The sequence below is a fragment of the Syngnathoides biaculeatus genome, chromosome 3 (assembly GCF_019802595.1).
Source record: "Syngnathoides biaculeatus isolate LvHL_M chromosome 3, ASM1980259v1, whole genome shotgun sequence".
In the NCBI taxonomy this organism is placed as follows: Eukaryota; Metazoa; Chordata; class Actinopteri; order Syngnathiformes; family Syngnathidae; genus Syngnathoides; species Syngnathoides biaculeatus.
In genome coordinates, this window is record NC_084642.1 from 30702686 (window position 1) to 30721657 (window position 18972).

Genomic DNA, 18972 nt, shown 5'->3' on the forward strand with positions numbered 1-18972 from the left:
CCCCAATTCCTTTTGTCTAGTCTTAACCTCTGTCTGTTCCCAAAAACCCAAGCACTAAGCCTAAAATGCCTAAACAGGACAGGTTTAAAAGAAAACAACAACAAAAACAAAAACAACCCCCTGTACCATTTTTTTATAGCCTTTGAATAATATATGCCAGGGAGTATTGTTCTATTTGTATTTATATACAGCGTTTATGTACCAGTATTTATCATATATTTTTCATAGCGCATTATACAGTAGATGGACTGGAGCCCTTACAGTGTTGTGTTGTACCACCAACTATGTAAAGACACTGGTAAGAAATTCTAACTCGAAAACGGCCCCAAAACTACTTTTTCAATGGGGATCTGAAATTCTATAACCATCGAAACATCCCATTTCAGACAGAATGCTATGATGACTCAAGGTGAAACCATGAACAGCAAGGCCTGACTGGATACACAGGCACAGATTCGGGTTACCTTCAAGATGATAGCTGAACCGAAATTAATGTTGCTAGCTTTGTGCAGCAGCTCGTACGTTGAAGCCTGTAGAATGTTATTCTGGCCTGCTTGAGCATGCCTTAACAGTCACTCACATTTTAAAAATGTATGGGTGGGGTCAGTCATGCTCGCAGATAAAGTTGCGGGTGTGATTAGGGATGGAATCTCAAGACCTCAAAATAACTTACTAGATTAATATAAAATAACTGTAAATTAAAAATAAATAAAATAAATAACTAAAATAGAAAAAAAATGAAATGATAATTTCCAATTTCAATTGATACTAGTCGAATATGATATAAAATGGTATTTCAAATTATTCATCAATAAAAATTCTTGCTCTGACAAACATTATTTGAAAAAAAAAAGTTAAATGCACTGGCCTCTAAAGGAATAAACACGAACGGTCTAAACCAGCAATGTTTTGAAAATGCTGAAAGTTTAGTTCAACATAATCGACGTTAGTGGCAACAAGCTAGCGATATAGTCCTGTCAGCAATCGTGATGTATTATCATCTAGCGTAATAAAAGGTGCGCGAGCGCGGTCACGCTCGTCAAATGTGAGTGACTGTAACTAAACCAAGCCAACTATAAATTTGAAAGGTCGCTTGTAACTTTGTTTCATTTTTTTTTTTCCTACAATGATATCCCTGTCTGTTTTTCTTGGTGTAAAACTGAATTATTGCTTACAGAATATCTTTCGCAATGCATGTTGAAAGCTGAATGATGCTCCCAAACAGTTTTAAGGTTAATGTTATGTTGTCTCCTAAATTTAAAATACAGAATTCGCTTTTTGTGCACTGTATTGTCTCCGTTTTCATCGTCAATCAGCCTGTACCAAGGTGGGATTTTAACAGTAACCACCATCTCATCCTGTACTTTCTACTTTGGCTTCAGACCAGACCTTTTTTACTCAAAAAAGAGAAAATCTCATCCAGTTTCACCACTTTATCTTCTATTATTCACATACCACAACATTCATTAAAGCAACACCACTTCTTTTTTTTTTTTTTTACTTTTACCATTATTATGGAAACACAAGCAGCATGTCTAACTCTTTCCGCTACGTTGCCCAGATTATGTGGGTGGATGGTGTTTGTAATTATGAGTGTACCACTTTAAGAGCCGTGTGCTTCTGTGTAAAAAAAAAAAAAAAGTCAGGCTGCGGTTCACTGCGCTGAATTGGTTTTCATGTACGCTGACAATGAATATCTACGTATTTTTACTCGTAACAAATTTCACGTGTGTGAATTTTCGTGCTCGACTCTGCAGATTTGTGAGCGCAAAGGCGTTCGAGCGCGGTGACGCTCGTCAAATGTGAGTGACTGGCTTAAGGTGTTTATTGACATCCCACTTGGGGTTTATGCTAAAACAAAGCACACAACAAAAATAATTACACTCATTTTATATTCACACAAACATGCCCCCCCAACCCCAGTCTGGTGGCCATCCAGGCAACCAAACGCGAGGCGTCCTGGTGGACGGGTCAGGAGGACGACTCGGATGCCAAGCACCAGGATCCCCACGGGGTGATTCGGGTGGACAACCTCAGTGAGGAACCAAACGGCGAAGCAGGAAGTAGACCGAGGCCGTGGTTGCAAAATGACCAGGGATTGGTCGCCGCCGAGCCTTGGCCAGGAGGCAGCTGTGGACTGGTCACCAACGAGGCCAGGTCATGAAGCGGCTGGGAGCCATCAGGAGCGAAGAGGATGACGGAGAGAAAGACCAAAGCCATGACCGCCACCATCACCATCACAGCACAAAGTCTCTCCAGCTCCAGCGTGGCTCATCAGAACTCGCCAGCTCCTGTCGTCGTCGAGACAGGGGCGTGGGACAGCCGCGGACTGGTCGCCGCCAGTACACCTGGACAGGAACGTGAGGCGGCTGGGAACTGTCGCCACCTCCTGGACAGCAACGTGAGGCAGCGTCCTCGCCACCTCCTCCTGGACGGGAACGTGAGAAGGCGGCGGCGCCATCGGCACCTGCTCCTGGACGGGAACGTATGGGCGTGCCAGTCGCCGTCGGAGCAGGAGCGTGGAGCGGCCGCGGACCGGTCGCTACCGGTACTCCTGGACACGGATGAGAAGCGGCTGCGTAGACGTCGCCACCTCCTGGACAGCAACATGAGGCGGCATCGGGTCGGTCTCCACTGCCACGTGAGCTTGCAGTGCATTTGTTGAAACTGCCACGTGGGCATGTCTTGGAAACGGGTCAGTTCCAACTTCCGCGTGAGCATGAGTCAGAAACGAGTCCGTTGAAACCGCGGCGTGGGCACAAGTCATTAACGAGTCCGTCGAAACTGCAACGTGGGCGTGTCTCGGCAGCAGATCCGTTGCGACAGCGACATGAGCCTTGCTTGGTAGCGGATCCGTAGTGACTGCAGCGTGAATCTATGTCAGCAGTGAGTCAGTAGCAGTCGCGACGTCAGTGTGGCTTGGCTGGTTCTTCAGTCCTTGCTGGACATGAACCATGAGAGCCGCCAATTCGGCGCTCTGCCGCTCTCTATCTCCGCCCGCATTTGGCGGGACAACATCTTGTGATTTGGCTGTGGGGCTGGAAGCTTTGCCACCAGCTGCGGGTCTGCTGGTTTCACCGTTGCCAACGAGGAGTGGGAGGACGAGGACGGTGTCTTATTTGCCGCGCAGAGGGAGGCACAAGAGAACGCCCGGCCTGGGCGTCTCCTCTGGCCGCCGCACGGAGGGCCCGGATAGATGGCCAAGCGGGTTCCCTCAAACGGATTGGTGTACTTGGACACACCGGGCGAAGACGCTCGGGTGCTGGAAACGCGGTGAGGTGAAACGAACTGACTGGGATTGAAGATCGGGCGAAGAGACTCATAGTCGAAGTAATCTGAGTCGTAGTGAGGCAGCCGGTCATATAAATCAAGGTCCTCCTCATAGTCCGAAAAATATGAGTCCAAAAGAATATGCGGTGCTGGACGGGTCATGGTCGGGACATATTCATAGCTCGCTGGCGGAGAGTATGACACGGAAGCGGAGGACATCATGGAGCCTACCCGGATCGGACAGGGTTGGTCCTCCGGCAGTCGGTCTACCTCGCATCGGTCCCGGCAACGCCGGGTCTTTCCTGCTGGGTCCTGTTTTGGCCAGATCGTTCTGTCACGACCCATCGGAACGGAGGGTGGACCCAAATGTAGGACTCTGTAGACGCAGGGTTAATTCGGGAAAAACGTTTATTAATCCAAGGTCGGGAATCGGGCAGGCAGTCATGTATAGCAGCGGTAATCAGGACACTGGGCATGGAGAGCAGGTCAGGGGGCAGGTAGGAGTCGGTACACGTGAGATCGATCAAGGAAGGCAGAAGTGTCAAAGGAGTCAGGCTTACGGGGTCGGTCGGAGAACAGGCGGAGGTCGGTACACACAGGAATACAATCAGAGATATGGGGTTGCTGGAGCGGGGCATGAACCTCAACGATCTGGCACTAGACAAGTCGTCACCGGGTCCTATAAGTACCGGGCATAATCAGCCGAAACAAGGTGCAGGTGTGTGCCGACTAATTTCCAGGCTACACCGAGCCTGGGCAGGATGCCAGGAGCATGACAGTTCCCCGCGTCATTGCCAATGACAGCTGGGATAGGCTTCAGCACTCCCGTGACCCTTGTGAGGATAAGTAGGTCAGGAAATGAATGAATAAATATTGGCAGATCTCACACACCGAATGTCAGTATCGGAATCAGCAGCATAAAAACAGTGATTGGAACAACTCTACTGATCATGATCAAGACTCAAGACACACATAATTTTGTGACTAATTTATTCTTTGCAAAATTATTAATTTCTGCAATTGTAATGCCTTGATTTTGGTGAAGTCCGTACAGAATCATGGGTTTATACAGACATGAATGCAATGGTACTAATAATTTCTTCAAGGGACTTAAAAAGAGTCTAAAGACGCTAAATATAAACTAATTACAAAAAAGGCTCCACGTCAGACCCTGGAAGATGTCAAAAAAATTTATATAAATGATACTGATGGTCTCCACCACCTGACATACACAGGGAACTCCCCCACAATACTGCTACCCCGCCAAGCCCACTCTATGGTTGCTTCTCAACGTAACATTTAGAAACCACTTAAAGTATTCCCTCATACCACTCAGCAGACCAATCAACAGCCTGCTTTAGCCAAAATAGCAGTTTCAAGAGTGCAGGTAAAGGACAGATTTTTAAGTTGGAAGGAAGGGGGACGTGTTGAGAAAGTGTTGGAGCAGTCACATTGTGAGAGGCAAAGAATGACAGACTGCGGTGCTGGTGTTGGCTCTCAGCCATGTTTGTGTCACAAATAGAAGTTGCCTTGCGTAACTCCCACCCCTGCTGCAGGCACTTGCCTGACTAGCTGTCAGTTTGCATGGAGAACAGTCAAGAGGTGAATGGCAGGATACTTAGTAATAGACAATAAATAGATACAGCCAAGACAGCCCCGGAATGGAAGAAAAATAAAAAGTAGTAAAGGATGTAGCCTCTACAGAAGCAACAAAGTTTTGACGTCATTAGAGAAGATCTATTGATAATGCAGCCCTATGGGGGCACAAACCAGTGCAATCTGTAGGCCGGTCCCAAGCCCGGATAAATGCAGAGGGTTGCGTCAGGAAGGGCATCCGGCGTAAAAACTGTGCCAAACAAATATGAGCGTTCATCTAAAGAATCCCATACCGGATCGGTCGTGGCCCGGGTTAACAACGCCCGCCCCCGGCACTGCTAACCTGCAGGGCGTCGGTGGAAATTCAGCTACTGTGGGTCGAAGACAAAGAAGAGGAGGAAACCGGATCCAGCGTCAGAAGAAAAAGAGGAATGCACAGAGCCTACAACTGAGTGTAGGGACTTTGAATGTTGGGACTATGACAGGAAAAGCACAGGAGTTGGTTGACATGATGATTAGGAGAAAGGTTGATATTCTGTGCATCCAAGAGAGCAGGTGGAAAGGTAGTAAGGCTAGAAGTTTGGGAGCAGGGTTTAAATTTCTACCACGGAGTAGATGGGAAGAGAAATGGAGAGTAGGGGTTATTTTAAAGGAAGAGCTGGCTAAGAATGTCTTGGAGGTGAAAAGAGTATCAGATCGAGTGATGAGACTAAAATTTGAAATTGAGGGTGTTATGTATAATGTGGTTAGCGGCTATGCACCACAGGTAGGATGTGACCTAGAGTTGAAAGAGAAATTCTGGAAGGAACTAGATGAAGTAGTTCTGAGCATCCCAGACAGCGAGAGAGTTGTGATTGGTGCAGATTGTAATGGACATATTGGTAAAGGAAACAGGGGCGATGAAGAAGTGATGGGTTAGTAAGTACGGCATCCAAGAAAGGAACTTTGAAGGGCAGATGGTGGTGGACTTTGCAAAAAGGATGGAGATGGCTGTAGTGAACACTTATTTCCAGAAGAGGGAGGAACATATAGTGACCTACAAGAGCGGAGGTAGAACCACGCAGGTAGATTATATTTTGTGCAGACGATGTAATCTGAAGGAGGTTACTGACTGTAAAGTAGTGGTAGGGGGAGAGTGTAGCTCGACAGCATAGGATGGTAGTATGTAGGATGATTCTGGTGGTGGGTAGGAAGATTAAGAAGACAAAAGAGTAGAGCAGAGAACCATGTGGTGGAAGCTGAAAAAAGGAAGAATGTTGTGCAGCCTTCCGGAAAGAGGTGAGACAGGCTCTCGATGGACAACCGAAGCTCCCGGAAGACTGGACGACGACAGCCAAGGTGATCAGAGAGACAGGCAGGAGAGTACTTGGTGTGTCATCTGGTAGGAAAGGGGAGAAGGAGACTTGGTGGTGGAACCCCAAAATACAGGGAGTCATACAAGGAAAGAGATTAGCGAAGAAGAAGTGGGATACTGAGAGGACTGAGGAGAGGCGAAAGGAGTACATCGAGATGCGACGTAGGGCAAAGGTAGAGGTGGCAAAGGCTAAACAAGAGGCATATGAAGACATGTACACCAGGTTGGACACGAAAGAAGGAGAAAAGGATCTCTACAGGTTGGCCAGACAGAGGGATAGAGATGGGAAGGATGTGCAGCAGGTCAGGGTGATTAAGGATAGAGATGGAAATGTGTTGACTGGTGCCGGTAGTGTACTAATAGATGGAAAGAATACTTTGAGAAGTTGATGAATGAAGAAAATGAGAGAGAAGGAAGAGTTGAAGAGGCAAGAGTGAAGGACCGGGAAGTGGAAATGATTACTAAGGGGGAAGTCAGAAAGGCACTACAAAGGATGAAAACTGGAAAGGCAGTTGGTCCTGATGACATACCGGTAGAGGTATGGAAGCAATTTGGAGAGATGGCTGTGGAGTTTTTGACCAACTTATTCAACAGAATACTAGCGGGCGAAAAGATGCCTGAAGAATGGCGGAAAAGTTTTCTATTTCCCATTTTTAAGAACAAAGGGGATGTTCAGAGCTGTGGGAACTATAGAGGAATAAAGTTGATGAGCCACACAATGAAGTTATGGGAAAGAGTAGTGGAGGCTAGACTCAGGACAGAAGTAAGTATCTGCGAGCAACAGTATGGTTTCATGCCTAGAAAGAGTACACAGATGCATTATTTGCCTTGAGGATGCTCGTGGAAAAGTACAGAGAAGGTCAGAAGGAGCTACATTGCGTCTTTGTGGATCTAGAGAAAGCCTATGACAGAGTACCAAGAGAGGAACTGTGGTACTGCATGCGTAAGTCTGGTGTGGCAGAGAAGTATGTTAAAATAGTACAGGACATGTATGATGGCAGCAGAACAATGGTGAGGTGTGCCTTAGGTGTGACAGAGGAATTTAAGGTGGAGGTGGGACTGCATCAGGGATCAGCTCTGAGCCCCTTCCTGTTTGCAGTGGTAATGGATAGGCTGACAGATGAGGTTAGACTGGAATCCCCTTGGACCATGATGTTCGCAGATGATATTGTCATATGCAGTGAAAGCAGGGAGCATGCAGAGGAACAATTGGAAAGATGGAGACATGCACTGGAAAGGAGAGGAATGAAGATTAGCCGAAGTAAAACAGAATATATGTGCGTGAATGAGAAAAGTGGAGAGGGAAGGAAGAGTGAGGCTACAGGGAGAAGAGATAGCGAGGGTCGACGACTTCAAATACTTGGGGTCAACAATACAGAGCAATGGAGAGTGTGGTCAGGAAGTGAAGAAACGGGTCCAAGCAGGTTGGAACAGCTGGCGAAAGGTGTCTGGTGTGTTATGTGACAGAAGAGTGTCTGCTAGGATGAAGGGCAAAGTTTACAAAACAGTGGTGAGGCCGGCATGATGTACGGAGGATTAGAGACAGTGGCACTGAAGAAACAACAGGAAGCTGAACTGGAAGGTGGCAGAAATGAAGATGTTGAGGTTCTCGCTCGGAGTGACCAGGTTGGATAGGATTAGAAATGAGCTCATTAGAGGGACAGCCAAAGCTGGATGTTTTGGAGACAAGATTCGAGAGAGAGCAGACTTCGATGGTTTGGACATGTTCAGAGGCGAGAGAGTGAGAGTATATTGGTAGAAGGATGCTGAGGATGGAGCTCCCAGGCAAAAGAGCGAGAGGAAGACCAAAGAGAAGGTTATGGATGTGGTGAGGGAAGACATGAGGGCAGTTGGGGTTAGAGAGGAAGATGCAGGAGATAGGCTAAGATGGCAAAAGATGACACGCTGTGGCGACCCCTAACGGGACAAGCCGAAAGGAAAAGAAGAAGAAGAAGAAGAGAAGATCTATTGATGACGAATGTGAGGGTACTGGAAAATTCATGGAGGGATGTGCATTTAACTACATTTCCATATTTCCCAAATAAATGCTGGACTGAAGAATAACACACGGAAGTGTTTCACTGAAGATATCTTCTCCCATGGGTCGAACACAAGTGGCCCCCAACCTTTTTTCCATAAGGGATCTGTTCATGGAAATACTTATGTGGAGCAGGATCCATTTGTGAACACAGGTGGGCGGGGTGTGCTGATGGACCCTCCGTTTGCAAACCGCCACGTTTGTTGTCGGGTGGGGTGGAATACCTGATGTGTTTATTAGAGTGTTTTCCTCAGACAGCAAGAAGTATTTTTTGGAGCATATCATGAGCTCTGGCCACCTTCGGAAACACTCGGCAAAGATCGGCACATATGCGGAAATGCTTGTTCTTTCGTTTTGTAAGCTCACATGTGATCATGCAAGATGTCTGTCTTCTGATGTCATTTTTAACACTGGTCTGCATTTTTGGTCTGAAATGAATGGTTTATCTAAACTGATCTAAATTAAATTATTTTTAACAGATCTAAAACTGCGAGCTATGGCCTCTCATCCAACATTGTCTGACCACAAATAAATCAAATAAATTTCCAACTCACACACCCCAAAATCTTGTGGAAAGCTTTTCAAAGCGAATATCAATTCTACCACTTGGCTCTCGTTTCACCTCTTAATCTAAAATGAAAAATCCAGAAATCACAATGTATGATTTTTTAACGATTTATTTGTGTGATACAGCTGCAAATAAGAATTTGAACATCTGTCTATCAGCGAGAATTCTGACCCTCAAAGACCTGTTAGTACGCCTTTAAAAGTCCACCTCCACACTCCATGTATTATCCTGAATCAGATGCACCTGTGTAAGGTCATTGCTGCATAAGGACACCTGTCCACCCCATACAATCAGTAAGACTCAAACTTGTAACATGGCCAAGACCAAAGAGCTGTCCAAAGACACCAGAGACAAAATTGTACAACTCCACACGGCTGGAAAGGCCTACAGAGAAATTGCCAAGCAGCTTGGTGAAAAAAGGTCCACTGTTGGAGCAGTCATTAGAAAATGGAAGAAGATAAATATGAAAGCCAATCTCAGAGGAGCCCCATGCAAGATATCACCATGTGGGCTCTGATTGATTCTTAGAAAGGTGAGGAATCAGTCCAGGACTACACGACAGGACTTGGTCAATGACCTGAAAAGAGCTGGGACCACCGTTTCCAAGGTGATTGTTGGTAATACACTAAGACGTCATGGTTTGAAATCATGCATGGCACGGAAGGTTCCCCTATTTAAAGCAGGACACGTCAAGGCCTGTCTTAAATTTGACCATTACCATTTGACCAATGACCATTAGGATTATACAGAGGAGTTATGGTAGAAAGTTTTGTGGTTAGATAAGACCAAAATTGAACTTTTTTGTCATAATTCCATTAACCGTGCTGGAGGAAGACGAATGATGAGTTCCATCCCAAGAACACCATCCCTACTGTGAAGCATGGGGGTGGTAGCATCATGCTTTGGGGGTGTTTTTCTGGACATGGGACAGGACGACTGCACTGTATTAAGGTGAGGATGATCACGGCCATGTATTGTGAGATTTTGAAGAATGACCTCTTTCCCTCAGTCACAGCATTGAAGATGGGTCGTGACTGGGTCTTTCAACATGACAATGACCCGAAGCACACAGCCAGGAAAACCAAGGAGTAGCTCCGTAAGAAGCATATCAAGGTTCTCGCGTGACCTAGCCACTCTCCAGACCTAAACCCAATAGAAAATCTTTGGAGGGAGCTGAAACTCTGTTTTTCTCAGTGACAGCCCAGAAACCTGTCAGATCTAGAGAAGATCTGGGTGGAGGAGTGGGCCAAAATCCCTCCTGCAGTGTGTGCAAACCCGGTGAACAACTACAGGAAACGTTTGACCTCTGTAATTGCAAACAAAGTCTACCGTACCAAATATTAACATGGGTTTTCTCAGGTGTTCAAATAATTATTTACAGCTATATCACACAAAAAAATAAAAATTATACATTGTGATTTCTGGATTGTTCTTTTGTCTTTAGTATGCAAACAAAGACAAGCAACAGTGTGACGGGAAAGAAGGTCAAAGGACATTGATAACTGCACTCCTCGCAGCTCAAGCTGACTTCATTAACAAAACAATGTATCTAATGTAGCTATGGTTATTTTTAAAAATATATATAATATATATATTATATTATAATATATATTAATACAATATCCCATTGTGATCATAGCGTTTTAAGAAAAGCATTTGATTCAAATAATTTTCCTCAAAATCCATTTTTACAATTATGTCCTGTATATCAAAAAAACACATTCTCATTTATGCTGTGACTCTGAATACATCTCACACACTAGTAAGGCCGCTACGTGCCAGCCTAGTTTTATTGAGAAGAGCGAAACGAGAAATACTGCTGTTTTACAATATTTTACGCTTTTAAGCATTTCCAAACAGGTCCTTCTGATGATTAATTTTAATATTACAGTTGACTTATTGTATATTACATGCATATACATTGTGATGAGAATGCTCAAACCAAACATGGTACGGCCATAATATGAGATCATTTCATTTTCTGATCACCAAAATTATACTGAACACCCACACGTACACACCCATAACCAAGTATATCGATATAAATAACTCTTTTGATGCTTGAATTCTTGAATCCGTATCACACCAAACAGACTTTCTCAACATTTCACAGTGGAAATACTGCACTTACCATCTTCAGTTTCCTGCCACACAATCCCTTCGAGATTGACACTTGTACCAGGTTCACATGGTCCTAAGCACTCGGGTTCCGTGGAAAGGGCCACATCAGATGTGTTCACTGCCACTGAGCGTGTACGCACCATTATCTGTTCACATGGCGAGGCAATCTCACTGTTGCCTACAGCATTCAAGATATGAAGGGGGGGAGGGATTGGTGTTGAGACAGGAGATTCCATCTGCAAGAGAAAGAAGTGGAGGTTTAGAAAGACCTGAGGCCCATGAGAGAATTCTGAAACATTCAGTAAACACAGCGATGATGCTTAGACATACTCAAGGAACGCCACAGTTAGCATATGTGAACACAGTCCATGGATGACATTGTGGTATGTATGTAGCCCAAGAGACAATCTCTATTAGTAATGAGAAGTTGAGATAGCTGTATCATCCTATAATATTTTTTTCTATCTTGAGAACTGTAATAGCAGAAAGAGGAGGCTTGGAGGAGCAAGCGACCTGCACTGTGTGCGTTGGTAATCCAGATTTAGTCCAATACAGCTTTCCGCCAGTAGTCCTCTGTTACACAGGCAAATGTGACAAATGCCGACAGTCACCTAGCAGACTGATTACTCATTAAATCTCTTACTTAAAATGCTAGTTGTGGAAAGGGGACAGGGTGCTGAGGGTTAGGAATTGACTCCACCTGCTCTGACACTGTCACAGCGATAAAGAGACAGTCGGCCTCCATGGAGAAGGAAAACGACAGGAAGGGAGGAGCGAGTCATCAGGGAGCAAACAATGGAGAGCACTGGCCCTCCACAAGTGTGTGGGCGGAGGAAAGCTAGACAGAACACTAGCGGTGATTTAAGAGCTACAGTGACACAAGGCTAGGGATGCATTTGTCACTTTTTCAGACAAAGACTTTTGAGTACCCGCCAATACAGACTATAACCTGTTCATAATACCATTGTATCTTGCAATTGTAAGGAAAATTAGTTTTATTTTAATTAAATACTGTTCAAAAGCAAAAGTGAAACAAAAACAAAAAAAGTAACTGACGGCGTCAAGCTACATTTGCCTGACTTTGATTCAGGTATCAGTATTCAGATTCCACTCGGTGACGGTGTAAATGTGTGTGGATGGTTGTCTGTCTGCGTATTAGACCTGCAACTTACTGGCAACTAGTCCAGGGTGTAGTCTGTGGATGAATGGATTGGATGAAAAGATTCATGCTGAATTTGTTGTTTTAGAGGGCAGTATTCAGTCATAAGCTTAATTGCCATGGTCAGCTGTGGTCCAGCGGTTAAGATCGTCGCCTGCCACCATCAGGGACCCAAATTCAAAACCCTGACAAGACCATAGGTGAACATCACCCAGACTCACGAATGTGGTGTCTTTGAGCAACACATTGATATCCCGAAATGCTCCCTGGATGCTTCAGCTGCAGTCTGAGTGTGTGTGTGTGTGTGTGTGTGTGTATGTGTGTGCGCGCGTGTGTGTGCACGCATGTGTGTGCGTGCATGTGTGTGTCCACGTGCATGCATATGTGTGCGCATGCCCTTGGAATACATGTAGCTCAGGTTTTCATATCAACTTGGCGACAGTTCCCCAATAATAATCAGACTTAAAATATTTTTATATTGTAATCTTCACAAGTCAGTTTTGGCAAATAACATAGTTGAGCTTCAGGGACTGTCAGTTTGACTATAAATCCATTGGACAGATAAAGATGGATGTATCATCTGTATTCATGGACAGCAGCTGCAGACAGATAGGAGGAGGAATACAATGACTGCAGTGACTGTATTTTTATCAGGGCATTAGCAGATTAGGCACTCAAACTAACAAGGTCATCAAACTCAGATGGCTGTAAGCAGCAGACCTCTGCTGAGCAGCTGGCAGCACGAGATGAGATTTGGTCTGTTACAGTGAGTTTCACTTTACCCCTGCTCCCCCAAAAACACTTATGCATAACTTAAATCAGTGTCTCAGGGACCTTCTTGTCCTCAAGTGGCCTTTATCACTCTCCAATTGCATTGGATAAGTAGTGGCAAACTATTTCCATTGCCTTTCTGGAGCATTTATTGCTTCCTTAAGAAGATTTCTTGTTGCACCATACTCACAGAAGCCTAATCACATTTTAGTTCCTTGAGTCAGTCCAAGACTAAAACATGTCTTGAAAAAAATGAGACGGGACTCAAGGTAAAACCTCCAGAATGGGGAAAAAAAAATACACGACTAAAGTGTTCTTGACCATTCTCTGGACCACAACTGATCAGAGTACCAAAATTCTATTAAAGATGTCTTCATTTAACATCTGGACTTGCTATAATGATAGGCCAGTTGAAGTTGAATTTATTTTTTCAATTGCTGTGGACGCCAATGTAAGGAAAAAAAATCTTGTTGTGCACCCATACCAACACATGCTCTCTCTCTCTCTCTCTCCTCTCTCTCTCTCTCTCTCTCTCTTCTCTCTCTCTCTCTCTCTCTCTCACTCACTCACTCACTCATTCACTCACTCATTCACTCACTCATTCACTCTCCCTGCTGTGCCTGGACAGACTCCGCTGCCTGATTTTTTTTTCATCCAATCATATTTAGACACTCACTCATCAAATCACATTTGGATACCTTCAGGGTATAATCAGAATTTGTACAAGTCTTCAGATCAATTCATGTAACTGAACTACAGTACATGCTACAGTATATAAGAATATCGGTTTAAAATGGCGAAGGGAACCATCAGCTGTGATATGGGAATTTTTGCAATAGTTGTCTAGGATCCAACTATCTTTGAGACCCTGAAGGACCATAAGCATGCAATCTGCTTTCAGCACTACCACCAAAACTGAACAGTGTATCTCACGCCCGTGACTAGAGGACCATGACAAGTTATTAGGCTTCTCACGCTCGTGACTAGAGCTCCATGATGCATTATTTGGAATCTCAGACACTTTCCTGGTAGGACACAACCACCTTCAATATTACTGGCTCCAGGAGATCCGCCGGTGCACAATGATTGGCTGCTATATCCCGGTAGAACACAGCCTGGTCTTAAAATGTTTCCTACTTACCTAACCCACCCTAAACCTAACCGTAACCCATCATCCTAAACTGCCTTAGCCCCAAGTTTAGCCCATAAGAAATATCTTTGTTTTTATTTTGTGGAAATATGATATTTGTTTGGATGGTCATCAGGTTACATCCGCATACCCTGCTCTTCCCGTGATACATGAGCTCGCCATGTTGCAGCAGGGTGTGTCCTGTCAGGAAAGTGCATGGGAATCCTAATAATGCCACCATTATGGGAACAGCTCGCAGTTGCTCACTTGGATGGAGCCGAGCTGCGCTGAACGGCGAGAGAAAATAACAGGGAAGAAGCTTCGCCTGTTGCTGACTCTTGTTGTTTTGATAGTCTCAGTGAATGTGAGCTTTCTAGAACTGGGTCACTATTAAACGTGTCAAAATAAAATGTTGAGTTAAGTTGCAGAAATTAAAAGGAACCACACTTCAGTGTTGGTGGGAAGAGCCATCCACTCCTCATTAAAAATCAAACTGTTGAAAAAAATTCTTCCCTGAAAATGAACAGTACTGAACTATTGATTCTACCCATGTTACAACCCCATGGCATTACACATTTAAAGGTCAGATGGCATCCCAGTAGCATGAAACGTAGGTACAGCGGAAATTAGTACGGCACATAATCCATCTCCTGAAATGCTTAATGTGTTTCTGTGCCTATGGTCTATAATGTAAATTTTATTGAAATAACCTCCTCTTTAAAAGTATTCACTAGAACACAGCATTGGTATCATTAGAAAGAAGCCATGCACATCCTCATATAGCTAAATGATAAAAATTTAAATTTTTTATTTGGGTAATCACGGAGTTCTCTATTGTTACATTGGACCATATTGGAATTTGAGAAGTTGCTAAACATAAAGGAAATGATAATAAATATGTCTAAAATGTTGAATTCTACTGACTTTCTGTAGAATATCTCCACAAGTATATCGTTGTTCCTTCTTTATCTTTATCTATTATCTTCTAAAATACGCTTTGGTACTTAGCAGAGAAGGATTTCATTTTTGTGAATTACAAAGATCCACCATTGTTGTTTGTTGAAGTAATCTTCCTCGTTCTGGGTTAGGGTCACAACTGTTGCCATAGTAAACAATGGGGATTCATGAATGGCTCATTTAGTTCGTTTTCACTGCAGTCTAATCTCACAAACTAATCAAAGACGGAATCAGTTTGATTCGTTGGTATCTAGCTGGAGGTGTCAATGATGAGAGCCTCTCAGTTTCTTGTGTGGTTTCCCTGTTCTGGTAGATAACACTAAGGACTGCAGAGCAGGTTGACTAGAAAGAAATCCTTGTGAGCTCATCTTAGTTTATCTAGATTTCTTCACTGAGCACAGCCTCCCTCCATGTTTGACGCAAATACGTGACCTTGACAAGAATGTAGCTGATTGTTGTTTTCAACTAAACTGTGGTCAGGGTTTGGTGACTCGGAATGGACAAAGGGAAGATATCCAACAATATAGTGTAGAATCCAAATCTACTGTGCATAAAATGGTCACAGCTGTTTCAGCTGAAACAATGTTATTTCTTTTACAGTGTTTTAAAAGTGTTAGAAAGCTTTGTCCTGAAAAGTAAGTGCACTATAAATATTTTATATTGCCAGCTCTACCCATCCTAATCCAATGAAAACCCAACCCCCATGCTTTTGTATTACAAACAATGCCAGGCATAGCTTCAAGGCTGCAAGCTGAGCCAGGAAGAGGAAATAATTAGGTCGACAAGGTCATGTTGAACCAAGGCAAGTGGAAAGTATACCAAACCACCTGCCGAGTGTTGGTCAGTCAACTACACAACCTTTAGCCTACTGTATTTATGCAACAGTATGAGTGTTAAAAAAAAAAAAAGTACTGTGAATGCAATGCAGTCATGCAACTGATTTTCAGCAAATCATTAACTATTGATGCTTGACTGTTATTTAAGCTTGCTCAAATTTCTGCCTGAGGGAGGACTAATAAATAGACTTGGTGGAAGGTTGACTAGTTGGCATTACGTACCCAACATTTTGTAATACATGGCTCTGAACTTTACTAAGTATCACACAGCATTGGTGGACATTATAGAGATAACGTTTAATATAACTGTTGAAAAAAATTACATCAATAACCTCAGTGAACCTTTTCCCACAATGAATAAAAATGATTAAGAATTACCGCTAAGTCAATCTCCACAATGAATAAAAATGAAAAAGAAAGCCAATCAATCATTGAGGTCAAACACCTTATTTCAATGCAGAAACATTCCTTCATTCAATCATCCTCCATTTTGCTTGTCTTCACTAGGGTCGTAGCTGACCCTGAGCAAGAGGCAGGGTAGACCGTGAACTGGTCGCCACTCAATCGCAGAGTTCATACAAACAAACAACCATTCGCACTCACATTCACACTCACCGGAAATTTAGTCTTCAAATAATGCCTGTGATAAGTCAATTGCGCTACACCTGAACACACTGGTTACATTGTTAGTATGCATGCTAACATGTGTTTTAACGTGTATGTAAGCTGCTACATGATGGCGCTTATGAGGGGGTGAGGAGCAATTGTAATTTATATATATATATATTTATGTAAGCAGAATTAGCTTACATTTCCCCGCACACTCATTTTGTTGTTAACACCAGCAATGTCACATCGACACCGAATTTATCACAACACAGCAAAAAGAATAGCATAACTAGCAGATAAAACAAAAAAAAAAGAATAAGTGAAGAAATAATTGATAAAAAACGTGCACTTTAAACGGTATTTCCTCCTTAGTGCCGGAAAGCTTGCTTAGAGGCATGCTCGCATGCATGCTAACAATGTAACCAATGTGTTCAGGTGTATTTCATTTACTAGTCACATAACATTGACAGATTTATGTTGTTGATGATATATGATGAAGATGTGCACACAAGGCAGCCCATGTATTTAAGAAAAAAATCAAGACTTTTAAGTGCACCTTATGGTCAGGAAAATACTATATGAAAAAAAAAAACAGAGCAAAATCCATGAATATGTGGGACAGCAAACAGTAAACTGCGGATGGGCAAGGGCATATTGTATACCTAATATTTTACTGTGTTGGCAGAAAAAAGGATAACTCAGTTTACAGTTTTCTCATGTTCTTTGTTGTATAAAACAACACAACGTACCCCAGAAGGATACAAATAGAATTTGCTAAACCAACACAACCTTGAGGGTACTGTCACCTGCAGATCACAGTCAAAATTAACAGGTGTGAGTGTTTACAGCACACAGGCTAGCCAAAATAGAGCAAGATGAGGGTTTACATAGATGTAATGATTACAAGTATGAGTAACTGTTCATGCATACAACTGTAACAAACCTTGATTTTGCCCACACCTTATTGTTTTTGATTATCATGTATTTTATTTTTATTATGATTCTCAGTTCTATCTGCTAAATGCCAGAATAATGCAACAATTACTTTTTTTTAGTACTTTAATGAATTATTTATTGCAGGGATATATTGATTTATGCTGCTATGATCAAACTGGATCAGTCTCAGTTTAATCCTGAATCTGTAATTGTGTGTACACCTTTAAGGAGTCTAGCTGGGTTGTGTATTGTGTGTGGAAGGATAAGTCAGTCTGGGATAAGACACACAGGGTGTGAGTTGTGGCCAACAGCAGTGCGAAGGTTTGTGATGTTCTTGTGTTCCCACAAGTTCACAAAAGCAACAGAAAGTGCACTGGTGACTACCTTCCTCCTCTTCCACTTCCCAGGGAATTACAGTGAAGAAAATAAGTATTTGAACACCATGCTATATTGCAAGTTCTCCGACTTGGAAATTATGGGTGGGTCTGAAATTTTCATCGTAGGTGCATTCCACTGTGAGAGAGATAATCTAAAAAGAAAAATCCAGAAATCCCAATGTATGACTTTTTAAAAAAATGATTTATTTGTGTGATACAGCTGCAAATAAGTATTTGAAAATCTGTCTATCAGCTAGAATTCTGACCCTCAAAGACCTGTTCGTCCGCCTTTGAAAGTCCACCTCCACTCAATGTATTATCCTGAATCAGATGCACCTGTGTGAGGTCGTTAGCTGCATAAAGACTCCTGTCCACCCCATACAATCAGTAAGACTCAAAACTTGTAACATGGCCAAGATCAAAGAGCTGTCCAAAGACACCAGAGACAAAATTGTACAACTCCACACGGCTGGAAAGGGCTATGGAGAAATTGCCAGGCAGCTTGGTGAAAAAAGGTCCACTGTTGGAGCAGTCATTAGAAAATGGAAGAAGATAAATATGAAAGCCAATCTCAGAGGAGCCCCATGCAAGATATCACCATGTGGGCTCTGATTGATTCTTAGAAAGGTGAGGAATCAGTCCAGGACTACACGAGAGTACTTGGTCAATGACCTGAAAAGAGCTGGGACCACCGTTTCCAAGGTGACTGTTGGTAACACACTAAGATGTCATGGTTTGAAATCATGAATGGCACAGAAGGTTCCCCTGCTTAAACCAGCACATGTCAAGGCCCATTTTAAATTTGCCAATGACCATTTGGATAAAACAGAGGAGTCATGGTAGAAAGTTTTGTGGTCAGATGAGACCAAAATTGAACTTTTTGGTCATAATTCCACTAACTGTGTTTGGAAGAAGACGAATGATGAGTTCCATCCCAAGAACACCATCCCTACTGTGAAGGATGGGGGTGATACCATCATGCTTTAGGGGTGTTTATCTGCACATGGGACAGGGCGACTGCACTATTTTAAGGAGAGGATGACCGCGGCCATGTATTGTGAGATTTTGGGGAATGACCTCTTTCCCTGAGTCAGAGCATTGAAGATGGGTCGTGACTGGGTCTTTCAACATGGCAATGACCCGAAGCACACAGCCAGGAAAACCAAGGAGTAGCTCCGTAAGAAGCATATCAAGGTTCTGGCGTGGCCTAGCCAGTCTCCAGACCTAAACCCAATAGAAAATCTTTGGAGG

The 18972-nt window shown here is 43.4% G+C and overlaps 1 protein-coding gene across 4 annotated transcripts in view; it reads right to left on the minus strand.

Annotated features, from left to right (window-relative positions):
* Positions 1-18972, minus strand: part of LOC133498465 (zinc finger protein 609-like) — a 157038-nt gene that overhangs the window by 38897 nt on the left and 99169 nt on the right. For all 4 annotated transcript variants that reach the window (XM_061815317.1, XM_061815319.1, XM_061815316.1 and 1 more), the window contains exon 3: positions 10958-11183. In XM_061815317.1, the coding sequence (XP_061671301.1) occupies positions 10958-11183 (226 nt within the window). The remainder of the gene's footprint in view (positions 1-10957; positions 11184-18972) is intronic.